The sequence below is a fragment of the Carcharhinus amblyrhynchos genome, chromosome 7, assembly GCF_965287045.1.
Source record: "Carcharhinus amblyrhynchos chromosome 7, sCarAmb.v2.hapA, whole genome shotgun sequence".
Lineage (NCBI taxonomy): Eukaryota > Metazoa > Chordata > Chondrichthyes > Carcharhiniformes > Carcharhinidae > Carcharhinus > Carcharhinus amblyrhynchos.
This window is the reverse complement of record NC_137330.1, coordinates 100,374,436-100,388,858: the sequence shown is the minus strand read 5'-3', so window position 1 is coordinate 100,388,858 and position 14,423 is coordinate 100,374,436. Positions and strand designations below refer to the sequence as shown.

Genomic DNA, 14,423 nt, shown 5'->3' with positions numbered 1-14,423 from the left:
TAACCTGCTGTTCAAGTCTTAAAGTGGCCGACAATGTGTGTGAAAGGAGCACTGATCACAGGTTAAAGAGATGTGTATTGTCTCCAGACAGCACAATGAATGAGGTTTTGCAAACCCAGGCAAGTCACGGGGGTTACAGATAGTGCGACATGAACCCAAGATCCCTGTTGAGACCGTCCTCTTCTGGAGACAATACACACCTCTTTAACCTGTGATCAGTGCTCCTTCCACACACATTGTCGGCCACTTTAAGACTTGAACAGCAGGTTGGGTGTAAAGATTCACATTCTGTTCAGTAATATCTAAACTGTCTGTGCTTTATATGCTCTGTCCGAGGCCAGAACTCTCCATTCACCTGACGAAGAGGCAGTCCCCTTGAAAGCTTGTGAGTTTACTATCAAATAAATCGGTTGGACTAAAACCGGGTGTTGTCAGACTTTTTACTTTAAAATCTTGCCAATGACTGAAGTTAAACTAACCAGCCTGTAGTTTCCTGTCTGCTGTTTCCCTCCCTTCTTAAACAGCAGTATTGCATTAGCTACTTTTCGGTCCACTGGGACCCTCCCTGCCTCCAGTGACTCCTGAAAGATTACCACCAACACCACCACAATTTCCTCAGCTATTTCTGTGAGAACCCTGGCGTGTAATCCATCCAGTCCAGGTGATTTATCCACCTTCAGAACTTTCAGAATCTTTTTAGTGATAGAACATAGAACATTACAGCGCAGAACAGGCCCTTCGGCCCACGATGTTGCGCCGACCAGTTAAAAAGCAATGACCCTCTAACCTAACCTAAACCAAGCCCTTTCCATCCATAAACCTATCCACGGATCTCTTAAACGCCCCCAAACTAGGCGCATTTACAACTGCAGCAGGCAGGGCATTCCAATCCCTCACCACCCTCTGGGTAAAGAACCTACCCCTGACATCTGTCCTATAACTACCACCCCTTGATTTAAAGCTATGCCCCCTCGTGCTAGCTTTCTCCATCCGAGGAAAAAGGCTATCACTGTCCACCCTATCTAAACCTCTAATCATCTTATATGTTTCAATAAGGTCCCCTCTTAGCCGCCTTCTTTCTAACGAAAACAACCTCAAATCTCTCAGTCTCTCCTCATAGGACCTCCCCTCCATACCAGGCAACATCCTGGTAAACCTCCTCTGCACCCTCTCCAAAGCCTCCACATCCTTCCTATAATGTGGGGACCAGAACTGCACACAATACTCCAAGTGCGGCCGCACCAGAGTCTTGTACAGTTGTAACATGACGCTGCGGCTCCTAAATTCAATCCCCCTACCAATAAACGCCAAGACACCATATGCCTTCCTAACGACCCTATCTACTTGATTCCCAACTTTCAGGGATCTATGTACACATACACCTAGATCCCTCTGTTCATCCACACTATTCAGAGTCCTCCCGTTAGCCCTATACTCTACACATCTGTTATTCCTGATGGCCACTGCACCCACCTGTGCCCCCGATTCCCATGGAGCTCTGTCATTTCACTCCTGTTTTCCACTGTGAAGACTGATGCAAAGTAACTATTCAGTTCCTCTGTCATTTCTTTGTTTCCTATTATTACTTCTCCAGCCTCATTTTCCGGTGGTCCAATGTCTATTTTGCCTCTCCGTTACCTTTTCACTCTTCCTAGCTTTGTTTATATAACTAGCTAGCTCGCACTTATACACTGATTTGACCCAGACACTGATTTGACATGGCAACATTGAAAGTTGCACACTTGTTATATTATGTTAAGGTATTTTCTCTGTTTACATACTTGACTGGAGTTTTCATGCCAGTTCCCAGTTACACATCCACACTGCAGCAGGGAGGGCTTTAGCAAAGTTAAGGAAATACTCAGCACATGTAAGAGGACCAGGTAGGCAATGAACAATAGTGCATATGTACTTCTGTTTTGTAACCCCTCTCATAATTTCTACTGCTAGCAAGGGCTTCATCTAAATTCTTATGTAAAATAATCCCTTTCTTTCAACATTCCCAGCAGTTATTCAATGGAATCTGTAAATAAAAAGTTGGTCCAAGTCCCTGATAGGCATTCTATCTGGTCAGCTGCTAACTGATCAGACTTCCTAAAGAACTGATGTATATTTTTAGAGATTGGAATACTCTTATACTTCCACTTCTGGATTGTTTAATTTCCTCCTTTCCCTGAGGATATGAAGTCAGTTGGTGAAGTAGGAAATCAAGTGCCAATCTTTTACTTAATACTAGGTTTAGTTACAAAATGCAACATTAAAGGTGTCTGTCTCCTCTATAACTGTTCCAGAAGTCTCTCTTTATACCCTTGAACAAAACAAATAATGAAAGCCAATTAACTAAATAACTACCCCTTAAAGGAGCATAAGGTACTAGATTTGGTTAAAATTCAACAGCACTTGAATTGTGGAATTTCTGCTTGCACTTAGATGAGCAGTTTTTCATATTGTTACTGCCCAGTTTTGAGTTGAGGACTTTTCACAATTAAAGCGAATGTGATAACTATAACACCATAGAAACTAGAATGAAGGCAGTTGAAACCAGGGACCTTTATATTTTCAGTCTTTTGATAATGAACATCCGAATAATAAGCAGGATTAGGCCATTCAGCTCTTTGAGCCTGTTCTGCCGTTCATTAAGATCAAGGCTGATCTGTTTGCAGCCTCCCATCTATTTTGATAAGCTTTCAGCCTCTTGTTTATCAAGAATCTACCTGTGCCTTAAAAATGTTCAAAGATTTTGCTTCCCCTTATGAGGAAGAGGGTTCCAGAAACTCACTGTGCTCAGAGAGAACATAGCTTTGACTTAAATGGGGCAAACCCTTATTTTTAAATAGTGACCCCTAGTTCTGGGCCATTTCACAAGAGGAAACGTTAACCACCTTGTCATGACCCTTCTGGATCTTAACTCTTCTAAGCATTAGCAGATACAAGCCTAATATGTTCAATCTTCCTTCATAACACAACCCGCCCGTTTCTGGTATTAGTAGTCTCTGACCTAATGCATTTACATCTTCTTAAATAAAGAGACAAATAGAGTCATAGAGGTTTACATCATAGAACACTTTGGAGATAGTGACCACAATTCAGTGTCTTTCATTATTGCAATGGAGAGGGATAAGGTCACATGGTAGGTCAAGATTTATAATTGGGGCAGGGGTAATTATGATGCAGTTAGGCAAGAAGTAGGTAGCATAAAATGGTAACAGAAACTGTCAGTAAAGGCACAAATGAAAAGTGGGGCTTCTTCTGCGTGTCCTTGATAGGTATGTCCCTGTCAAGCAGGAAGGAAATGGCCTTCCATGGTTCACAAAGGAGGTTGAATGTCTTGTCAAGAGAAAAAGGAAGCGTATGTAAGGATGAGAAAACAAGGTTCAGTTGGGTTGCTTGAAGGTAACAAGGAATGAATTTAAAAAAGGGCTTAGGAGAGGGCATGAGAAGTCCTTGGCAGGTCAGATCAAGAAAAATCCCAAGGCTTTTTACTCTTATCTGAGAAATAAAAGAATGACCATGGTGAGGTTAGGGTCAATCAAGGCTAGTAGTGGGAACTTGCGCATGGAGTCAGAAGAAATAGATGAGGCTTGAATGAATACTTAAGTGCTCACTAAGAAGAGGGGCCATGTTTTTGAGGATGAGTGTGAGATACAGACTGATAGGATGGAGGAGGTAGATGTTCTAAGGGAAGATGTATTAGCAATTTTGAAAAACCTGAGGGTTGATAAGTCACCTGGACCAGGTAGGATACATCCTAGGATACTTTGGGAGGTAAGGGATGAGATTGTGGAGCTTTTAGCTTTGGTCTTTGGGTCTTGCTGTCAACGGGGATTGTAGTCATGATGTTTGAGACCAGAACTCTCCACTCACCTGACGAAGGGGCAAACCCCGAAAGCTTGTGGGTTTACTATCAAATAAACTGGTTGGACTTTAACCTGGAATTGTGAGACTTCTTACTAACGAGGATTGTACCAGAGGGCTGGAATGTTGTTCCTCTCTTCAAGAAAGGAAATAGGAATGACCCTGGTAGTTTTGGCCAGTTAGTCTTACTTCAGTGGTCGGTAAGTTAATGGGAAAGGTCCTGAGGGATAGGATTTATGGCCATTTGGAAAGATGCAGCTTAATCCGGAATAGTCAGTATGGATTCGTGACGGGTAAGTCTTGCCTCACAAATTTGATTGAATTCTTAGAGGAGGTAACTAAGTGTGTGGATGAAGGTAGAGCGCTTGATGTAATATACATGAATTTTAGTAAGGCGTTTGATAAGGTTCCCCATGGTAAGCTCATGAAGAAAGTAAGGAGGTGTGGGATAGAAGGAAATTTGGTCAATTGGATAAGTAACTGGCTATCTCATAGAAAACAGAGGGTGGTGGTGGAGGGAAAATTTTCAGACTGGAGGCCAGTTACCATTGGTGTACCACAGGGATCAGTGCTGGGTCCTCTGCTATTTGTGATTTTTATCAATAACTTGGAAGAGGGGGCTGAAGGGTGGGTTAGTAAATTTGCTGGTGACACCATGATTGGAGGAGTAGTGGATGAGATGGAGGGATCTTTTAGGCTGCAAAGAGAAATTGATAGGGTGCAGAGCTGGGCCGAAAAGTGGCAGATGGAGTTTAACCCTGATAAGTGCGAGGTGATTCATTTTGGTAGGACAAACTTGAATGCGGATTGCAGGGTCTACGGCAGGGTTCGGAGGAATGTGGAGGAACAGAGAGAGCTTGGGGTTCATATCCACAGATCTCTGAAGATTGCCACTCAAGTGGATAGAGCCGTGAAGAAGGCTTATAGTGTGTTAGGGTTTATTAACAGGAGGTTTGAGTTTGAGTCATGAGGTTGTGCTGCAACTATACAGGACCTTGGTGAGACCACATTTGGAATATTGTGTGCAGTTCTGGTCACCTCACTTTAAGAAGGATGTGGAGGAGATTTACCAGGATGCTGCCTGGTTTGGAGGGTAGGTCTTATGAGGAAAGGTTGAGGGAGCTGGGGCTTTTCTCTTTAGAGCAGAGGAGGCTGAGAGGTGACTTAAAAGTTTGAAAGACAATGAGGGGGATAGATAGAGTGGATGTTCAGACACTATTTCCTTGGGTAGATGTAGCTTTTACTAGGGGCCATAACTATAAGGTTCATGGTTGGAGATACAGGAGGGATGTCTGAGGTAGGTTCTTTACTCAGAGTGGTTGGGGTGTGGAATGCATTGCCTGCTATGATAGTGGAGTCAGACACTTTAAGAACCTTCAAGCGGTTATTGGATAGGCACATGGAGCATACCAGAATGATAGGGAGTGGGATGGCTTGATCTTGGGTTCAGACATAGCTCGGCACAACATCGAGGGCCGAGCGGCTTGTACTGTGCTCTATTGTTCTATGTAGCAACAGGCCCTTTGTCCCGACTTGCCCAAGCTGCCCCTTTTTCTAACCACTAAGGTAGTTCCAATTGCCTGCTTTTGGCCCATATCCCTGTATAGCTATCTTACCCATGTAACTGTCTAAACATTTTTTAAAAGACAAAATTGCCTCTGGCAGCTCATTCCGGACACGCTCAACCCTTTGTGTGAAAAACTGCCACTCTGGACCCTTTTGTGTATCTCCCCTCTCATCTTAAACCTATGCCCTCTGGTTTTGGACTCTCCTACCTTTGAGAAAAGTTGTTGACTGGCTGATGTATGCCCCTCATTACTTTATGGGCATCTATAAGATCACCCATAAGACTCTGAAGTTCCAGGAGAAAAAGTCCCAATCTATCCAACCCCTCCTTATAATTCCAACCATCAGGTCCTGGTGGCATACTAGTAAAGCTTTTCTGCACTCTTTCTAGTTTAATAATATCCTTTTTATAATAGTGACCAAAACTGTACGCAGTATTTCAAGTGTGGCCTTGTCAATGTCTTGTACAACTTCAGAAAGACGTCTCAATCCTGTATTCAACGTTCTGACCAATGAAACCAAGCATGATGAATGCCTGCTTCAGCACTCTGTCCATGTGTGATTCCACATTCAAGGAGCTATGAACCTGTACCCTTAGATCTCTTTGTTCTTTAACACTCGCCAACGCCCTTCCATTAACTGAGTAAGTCCTGCCCTTGTTCGATATGCCAAAATGCATCATCTTGCGTTTATCTAAATTAAACTCCATCTGTCATTCATCAGCCCACTGGCCCAATTGATCAAGATCCCACTGCAGTCCAAGATAACCTTCACTGTCCACTGTGCCATCAATCTTAGTGTCATCTGCAAACTTACTAACCATGCCTCCTATAGTCTCATCCAAATCATTAATATAAATGACAAGTAACAGTGGACCTAGCAACAATCCCTGAGGCACACTGCTGGGGGTCACAGGCCTCCAGTTTGAAAAACAACCCTCTAAAACCACCCTTTGTCTTTTGTCATCAAGCCAATTTTGTATCCATTTCACTACCTCACCCTGGATCCCGTGAGATTTAACTTTGTGCAACAACCTACCATGCGGTACCTTGTCAAAGGCCTTGCTAAAGTCCATGTTGACAACATCAACTGCACTGCCCTCATCAACCTTCTTGGTTACCCCTCCAAAAAACTCAGTGAAATTTATGAGACATGATTTTCCACTCACAAAGCCATGCTGACTGTCCCTAATCAGTCCTTGCCTCTCTAAATGCTTGTAGATCGTGTCTCTCAGAATATTGTTTTACAACTTACCCACTACAAGTGTGAGGCTTACTGGCTTGTAGTTCCCAGGCTTTTCCCTGCAGCCTTTTTTAAACAAAGGCACAATGTTTGCCACCCTCCAGTCTTCAGGTACCTCACCTGTGGCTGTCGATGATTGAAATATCTCTGCTACGGGACCCACAATTTCCCCCCTAGCCTCCCACAATGTTCTGGGATACACTTTATCAGGTCAGGAGTCTTTATTTACCTTGATGTACTTCAAGACTTCCAGCACCAACTCCTCTATTACATGTACAGTCCTCAAGACATCACTATTTATTTCCTCAACTTCCCAAACATTCATGCCTTTCTCAACAGTAAATACTGTTGAGAAATATTCATTTAGGATCTCGCCCATCTCTTAATGGATCCACACGTAGATGACCTTGTGGATCCTTAAGAGGCCTTACCTTCTCTCTAGTTACTCTTTTGCCCTTTATGTATTTGTAGAATTTCTTTGGATTCTCCTTTGCCTTATCTACCAAAGCAATCTCATGTCCCCTTTTTGCCCTCCTGATTTCTCTCTTAACTCTACTCCTACATCCTCTGTCCTCGTCAAAGGATCCACTTGATCCCAGCTGCCCATGCATTATATGTGCCTCCTTTTTCTTGACCAGGGCCTCAATATCCTGAGTCATCCAGGGTTCCCTACTTCGACCAGCCTTGCCCTTCACTCTAAGAGGAATGTACTTACCCTGAACCCTGGTTAATACATTTTTGAAAGCCTCCCACTTACCAGACATCCCTTTGCCTGCCAGCAGACTCCCCCAATTAACTTTTGAAAGTTCCTATCTGATACCATCTAAATTAGCCTTGCCCCACTTTAGAATTTTAACTTTTGGGCCAGACGTATCGTTCACCATAGCTATCTTAAAACTAATGGAATTATGGTCACTGGCCCCAAAGTGATCCTCACTAACACTCCTGTCACTTGCCCTTCCTTATTTCCCAAGAGGAGGTCTGGTTTTGCCTCCTGTCTAGTCAGGCCATCCACGTACTGAATGAGAAATTCCTCCTGAATGCACTCAACAAATTTCTCTCCATCCAAGCCTCTAATACAATGGCTGTCCCAGTTAATGTTTGGGAAAGTTAAAATTCCCTACTATTAATACCCTATTTTTCTTGGCGCTATCTGTAATCTCCTTACATAGTTGTGCCGCAAATTCCCGCTGACCATTTGGGTGCTTATAATACAACCTTCTCAAAGTGATCTCCCCCTTCTTATTTCTCAGTTCTCCCCATATAGACTCAGTGGCCGAACCCTCAGATATATCCCCTCTCAGTGCTGCCATGATGTTTTCCCTAATCAAAAGTGAAACTCCTGTTCCTCTTTTGTTTCCAGTTCTATCTTTCCTATAGCATCTGTACCCTGGAACATTGAGCTGTCAGTTCTGTCCCTCCCTTGGCCATGTTTCAGTATTAGCTATAATATCCCAGTCCCATGTACCCATCCATGCCTTGAGTTCATCTGCCTTGCCATTAGGTCTCTTGTATTGAAATAAATGCAGTTTATTCCCTTGCTCTCTTTCCCGCTTTTGCCTGACCTGTCTAGTACTAGGAAAAATTACACTGGCTTTACTATTTAATGTGCTGTGTTTAACTTCTGTGCTATCCTCAACCTTCTCTTTTGTCTCTCTACTGTTTTGAGTCCCACCCCTCTGCCAAACTAGTTTAAATGCTCCTGAGTGGCTCGAGCAAATCTCCCCGTCAGGATATTAGTCCCCCTCCAGTTCAGGTGTAACCCATCCCTCTTGAACAAGTCACCCTTCACCAGAAGAGATCCCAATAATCCACAATCTACATCCCTGTTCCCTGCATCAGCTCTGAAGCCACACATTCATCTGCCTAATCTTCCTATTCCTACTCTTGCTAGCATGTGGCACCAGCAGTAGTCCAGAAATTACTGCCCTTGAGATCCTGCACTTTAGCCTTCTGCTTAACTCTCTATATTCACTCTTGAGGACCCCATCCCTTTTCCTGTCTGTATCATTGGTACTAATGCGTACAACGATCTCTGGCTGCTCACCCTCCCCCTAAAGATATTCTGCAACTGCTCAGAGACATCCTTAACCTTGACTCTAGGGAGGAATCTCACCATCCTGGAGTCTTGATTAAGGCCCAGAAACACCTGTCTGTGCCTCTAACTAGCGAGTCCCTTATTACTACTGCTCGCATGCTGTTTGCCTGACCCTGCTTTACAGCAGAACCAGGTGTGGTGCCACAGGCCTAGCTGCTGCTGGTATCTTTGCTTGAGAGGCCATCTCCCTCAACAGTATCTTAAATGGTATACCTGTTTGAAAGGGGAATAGCCACAGGATACTCCTGTACTACCTACTGCATTGTAACATTACTCCAGATGTGATCTCACTAGTGTCCTGTACAACTGAAACATCACCTGCCCCTTTTACATTCAATTCCTCTTGCAATAAACAGTGACAAGGCAAGTTGCAAGGGTTACAAACAGTTTACAAAAAGATATTTATAGGTTAAGTAAATGGACAAAAAATTGACATGGAGTATAATGTAAGAAAGTGTGAAGTTCATTTTGGAAGGGGGAGCAGAAGCACAGTATTATTATAACTTTTGCTGCTCCAAGGGAAACAGCCCCTGCCTATTCAATCTTTCCTCGTAGCTTAAACTCTCCAGCCCAGACAGCACCCTGGTAAAACTCCTCCCCACCCTGTCCAATAACTAGAACTGTATACTACTTGAGCTGTGGCCTAACCATGTACTGTCTTAGCTATGAGGAGAGATTGGATAAACTGGGATTGTTCTCCCTGGACAGACGGAGAATGAGGGGAGACCTAATAGAGGTGTACAAAATTATGAAGGGTATAGATAGGGTGAACAGTGGGAAGCTTTTTCCCAGGTCGGAGGTGACGATCACGAGGGGTCACAGCTTCAAGGTGAGAGGGGCGAGGTTTAACTCAGATATCAGAGGGACAATTTTTATACAGAGGGTGGTGGGGGCCTGGAATGCACTGCCAAGTAGGGTGGTGGAGGCAGACACGTTGCGATCGTTTAAGACTTACCTGGATAGTCACGTGAGCAGACTGGGAATGGAGAGATACAAACGAATGGTCTAATTGGACCAATGAGCGGCACAGACTTGGAGGGCCGAAGGGCCTGTTTCCTGTGCTGTACTGTTATTTGTTCTTTGTTCTGGAACACCCAGAGCCTTGCAATCTCTCACCATTTAGATAAAATGCTTCTCTTTTATTCTTCATGCCAAAATGAACAATTTCACATTTTCCCACATTATATTCTATTTGCCAGGTCCCACTCACTTAACCTATTATCTTTGTAATCTCCTTATGCCATCTTTACAATTCCCTTTCCTACCTAGTTACGTGTCATCAGCGAATTTAGCAACCATGCATTCACCCCCATCCAGTTTCCTTCCACACTCCAAAGATGTGCGAGTTTTGTTGATTGACCATGTTAAAATGCCCCTTAGTGTCAGGGGATTAGCAGGGTAAATACATAGCATTACTGGGATAGGACCTGCGTGGGATTGTTGTTCGTGCCGGCTCAATGGGCCGAATGACCTACTTCTGCACTGTAGGGATTTGATGGCTTAAATAGGCTAAGTCCCTCTATATTCATTTGCATAAAACAATGGAAGAAAAAATAAACTAATTAACAAATGACCTAATTAAATGCATAGCCCTTCAGAAGGACAATAATTCTCTTTTATACTTTTTTGAGCTAATCAAATTAGTCAACCACTAAATCAACAAATTAAAGAGATAGTCCTCAAAGGGGTAAATTTGCTCTTTATAGTCTCTTGGTAAAACAAAAATAAAGAAATTGAATGCTCAAAAATGAGAGGCGTGACAGCCTTTCATGGGACACCAAGAAATCAGATCTTCAGAGGAAATCTACCAAACCATTCCCAGAATTGACACGGAGTGATGCACTCCTACTAAATCTCTCTCTCTATACTTTTTCTTAACAAAACAAATATTCAAAAGTAAAATAAATAAATGAGAGGGGTTGATGGCTGTTGTTGGAGTACTGTAACAAAAAAATCAAATTTTCAAAGGAAGCTTACAAAATCAGGTTAAAATGCCATTCTCAGGGGTGGTGAAACATCAAATCTCTCTTTCTTCTCTTTAAAAAAAAAATTCAGTAAATTAGATGCAAGTGGGAGGGGTGACAATCCCTGGTGGGGCTCTGTGACTAAGCTGAAGCATCAGAGGAAACTTAACTAACTAAAATAAAATATCTTCTCTGTGAATGATGATGCTCCCCAGCCGAGACTTTATCTACGTGCTTTTTGAATTGAACACATGATCGATAAAATAAACAACTTGGATGATAGTCCCTAGTGGGGCACTAATAAAAATTAAAATCTTCAAAGAAAACTTACAAGATCAAATTAAAATATCATTCCTAGAGTGGTGACGAACCTCAGCCAAGTCTCTCTTTAACTCCACAATTAAAACAAAAGCGATAATAAATGAGGAGGCAGTAACCCCTGGTGGGGCACAATAACAGAAACAGAACATCTAAAGGAAACTAAACTAAAGCAAATGTCATTTCCATGGATAATGATGCACCTCAGCCCCCATAGTGCCTACTGATCGTGAAAGGCCTGAAGTGTGCTGGTGGACACTGCCTGCGTCCCCTCCAAGGCCACCTGGCTGCGAAGGTATTCATGGTAGAGGGGCAAACAGTCATGTTGGGTCACCATCTTGACCACTCACTTCCTGGACCTGTTAATGGTCAACTTGCCCAGGAGCATGGTTACAAGTAGGTCCTCTGCCTTCCCCATCTCCTTCTGTGCCAGGTGACAGAAGATTAGGAATGTGGGGTGGAAGTACAACCAAACATTGAAGCACAGCTCCCTCAAATAATGAAAAGGGGCTGCAACCTTGGTACTGTGTATAAACATGGAACACAGAGTCTCCTTGTCCACAGAAAAGGCACGCGACCTGGGATTCCGTGAACCACTTTCATGTACAATTACGTGACATTGCTGCATACAACACCCACCACATCAATGAGCAGGAAGATAGAAAAGTTGAGGAAAAAAGTGACCTTGGAGTTCATGTTCAAAGCACCTTGAAGTGGCAGGACAAATGGACAAAGTTCTCAAGAAAGAATGTGGAATGCCTCCATAATTGGTGAGGTATTGAATACAAAAACAGGGATGTAATGATGAAACTGCATGAAAAGCTGGTTAGACCACAGTTGGAATTTGGTGTATGGTTTTGGATGCCAAGTTACACGTATTATGTACTGCTCTGGAGAGAGTGCTGAGGAGAGTTAAAAGAATGTTGCCGTGGCTTTAAAATTGCAGGTCTGAGCAGAGATTGGATAAGCTAGGATTTTTTCCTTTAAGCAGAGAAGGCTAAAAAACTTTGAGGGGCCTGGACAGGGTAGAGAGGAAAGATTGTTTCCCTTACCTGAGGGGTCAGTTACAAAGGGACATAGATTCCAGGTGATTGGTAGAATGATTAGAGGCAACACGAGGAAAATATTTTTCACCCAGAGGGTGGTGGGCATCTGGAATTCATTGCCTAAATTGGTGGTTGAGGCTAAAATGCTCAGCTTATTCAAATCTGGATCTGCACCTGAAAGAGTTGTAACCTGCAAAGCTGTGAACCCAGAACAGTTGTTTGAAAATGGGATTAAAATGAGCAGCAAGTTTATTTTGTTTTTTCTGGCTGGTGCAGACACAATGAGCTAAATGGCCCGTGATTAGCTGGCAGCTCTGTAGCCTTAGCAGCAGTAGTGGTTACTGCTAAATCTGCAAGCAATCCAGGGAAAAAAGTAATGAATCCCCAACTTCAGATGTATTGTGTTCTGTTGGCCAGACCTTCCCAACGATGACACAGAGAGAACAAGGGGTTGGGCCTGTGCCGGGGGTGGGGGCAGGGGTGGTGCATGATGATCTTACGGGCCAGATACAGGGGGGCCCCACAAAGGAGTTAGGTGGTGGTGAATCTCTGGAATTCTCTGCCCGTTGAGGTGGTGGAGGCTGCCTCGCTAAATATTTTTAAGACACGGGTTGATGGTTTTTGATAAGCGAGGGGATTAAGGGTTATGGGGAGAGGGCGGGAATGTGGAACTGAGACACGACAGATCAGCCATGATCTTATTGAATGGCGGAGCAGGCTCGAAGGGCTGGATGGCCTACTCCTGCTCCTATTTCTTGTATTCTTATGTTGCTTGCCTTGATCGTGCATTGACCTGCTGGACGAAAAATTGCAGCGGTGATAGAGTGTAGGTCTAAGTGCAGGCAGGCAAGCCACCCATTTCATATTAGAAGTCCCTCTTTCTTCCAGCAAACTGCAGCCCCCCTTCCGCAGAAAGATTCACCCCAATACTCAAGTGTGTCCTGAAGTTATGAGTTATATTTAAATTTAAGATAAAAGCAAAATACTGCAGATGCTGGAATCTGACACAAAAACAGAAAATGCTGGAAAATCTCAACAGGTCTGACAGCATCTGTAGAGAGAGAATACAGCCAACGTTTCAAGTCTTCAAGTTTTAAGTTCTTTCTTTGTCAGAGCTTAAACTTAAGTTTGCTTTGTGACTACCTGAATATTATACTCATTCTAATCTCTTTGTAGAATACGCAACACTGAGAAATCTGAAAATGTGTAATTTTTGCAATTGGGTATGCCTGGATGTTAATTTCTAGTTTAGCCAAAGCAGGAGATGTCAGAAGCTGTCCTGATAAATGTGCTGAACCAAATCTATTTGTTATTTCTTTAAACACAGATGTTCATCTATATTGGTCAAGTTGCACCAAGTGAAGTGTTTAATACTGCTAGGATTTCAGAGTTGACCTTTCATCATTTAGTTTTATTGCATCAAACTAATGAGAGGCTGTGGGCTTTGACAGGTTCATCCTTGTTGCTGCTTTATAATGACTAATTGCACAAAGACTTCTGATTGTGATAAAATCATTGCACTTGTATGGAAGAGATACACTGTATAAAATTTGTTTTTTAAGCCATGCTTGAATCATCAAAAATGCACAAAGTGTACTTTAGTTTCCTCATTTGAAGTCATTTTTTGTAATTAAAACTTTATCTTCATTTTTCCAATGTACTCATTATTTGAGTTATCTATATTTTCAGAATGGGCTGGATGTGTCAGAAACAATTTTCTGATTTTATGCTACCTCCATGATGTGAAGCACATTCTACAGCTTCATGAGCTGGCTACAGGCGTACACTTAAAGACATTTCCATTGGATGTGGGCAGTATTGTGGGCTACAGTGGACAGAAGAAGGACTCAGAAATCTTCTACCAGTTTACTAGTTTCCTGACACCAGGTTAGTACAGAATCAATTTAATACAGATAAACAAAGCTTTCTTATAAAGACTGAAGAAAGTATGCCACATCTTTCTGACTCTACAGCATTGCATTAGGGGAGTACCCCAAAGCTGCACTGGGGAATCCCTTTTGGAGATTCTCAGATAAGGAACAGACAATTGTCTAAAACCACCAACTTCCCTGAGACAGTTGCGCAGGGCTGAGAACCATCCGATAAAGGGATTTAAATTGCTAACTTTGGATGGTTCTGCCAGTTTTACCCTCTTAGATACACTGAAAGATTAGAAGAAAAAAATGGACTTGTTACTTTAGAGTGACCATTTTAACATTTCCCTCCACAAGGTGGAAATGTTTGCCAAGGCCCAACTCTGACCATGACCACTAGTTTGATTCCAGCCCACTCAATCGAAAATTCTCTGCCCCCAGCTCTGCCTTTCCTTCGAAA

The 14,423-nt window shown here is 42.9% G+C and overlaps 1 protein-coding gene across 1 annotated transcript in view; it reads left to right on the top strand.

Annotated features, from left to right (window-relative positions):
- Positions 1-14,423, top strand: part of LOC145345154 (prolyl endopeptidase-like) — a 143,409-nt gene that overhangs the window by 45,984 nt on the left and 83,002 nt on the right. Inside the window, exon 9 of the mRNA XM_080192824.1 lies at positions 13,779-13,976. Coding sequence (XP_080048950.1) covers positions 13,779-13,976 — 198 coding nt within the window. The remainder of the gene's footprint in view (positions 1-13,778; positions 13,977-14,423) is intronic.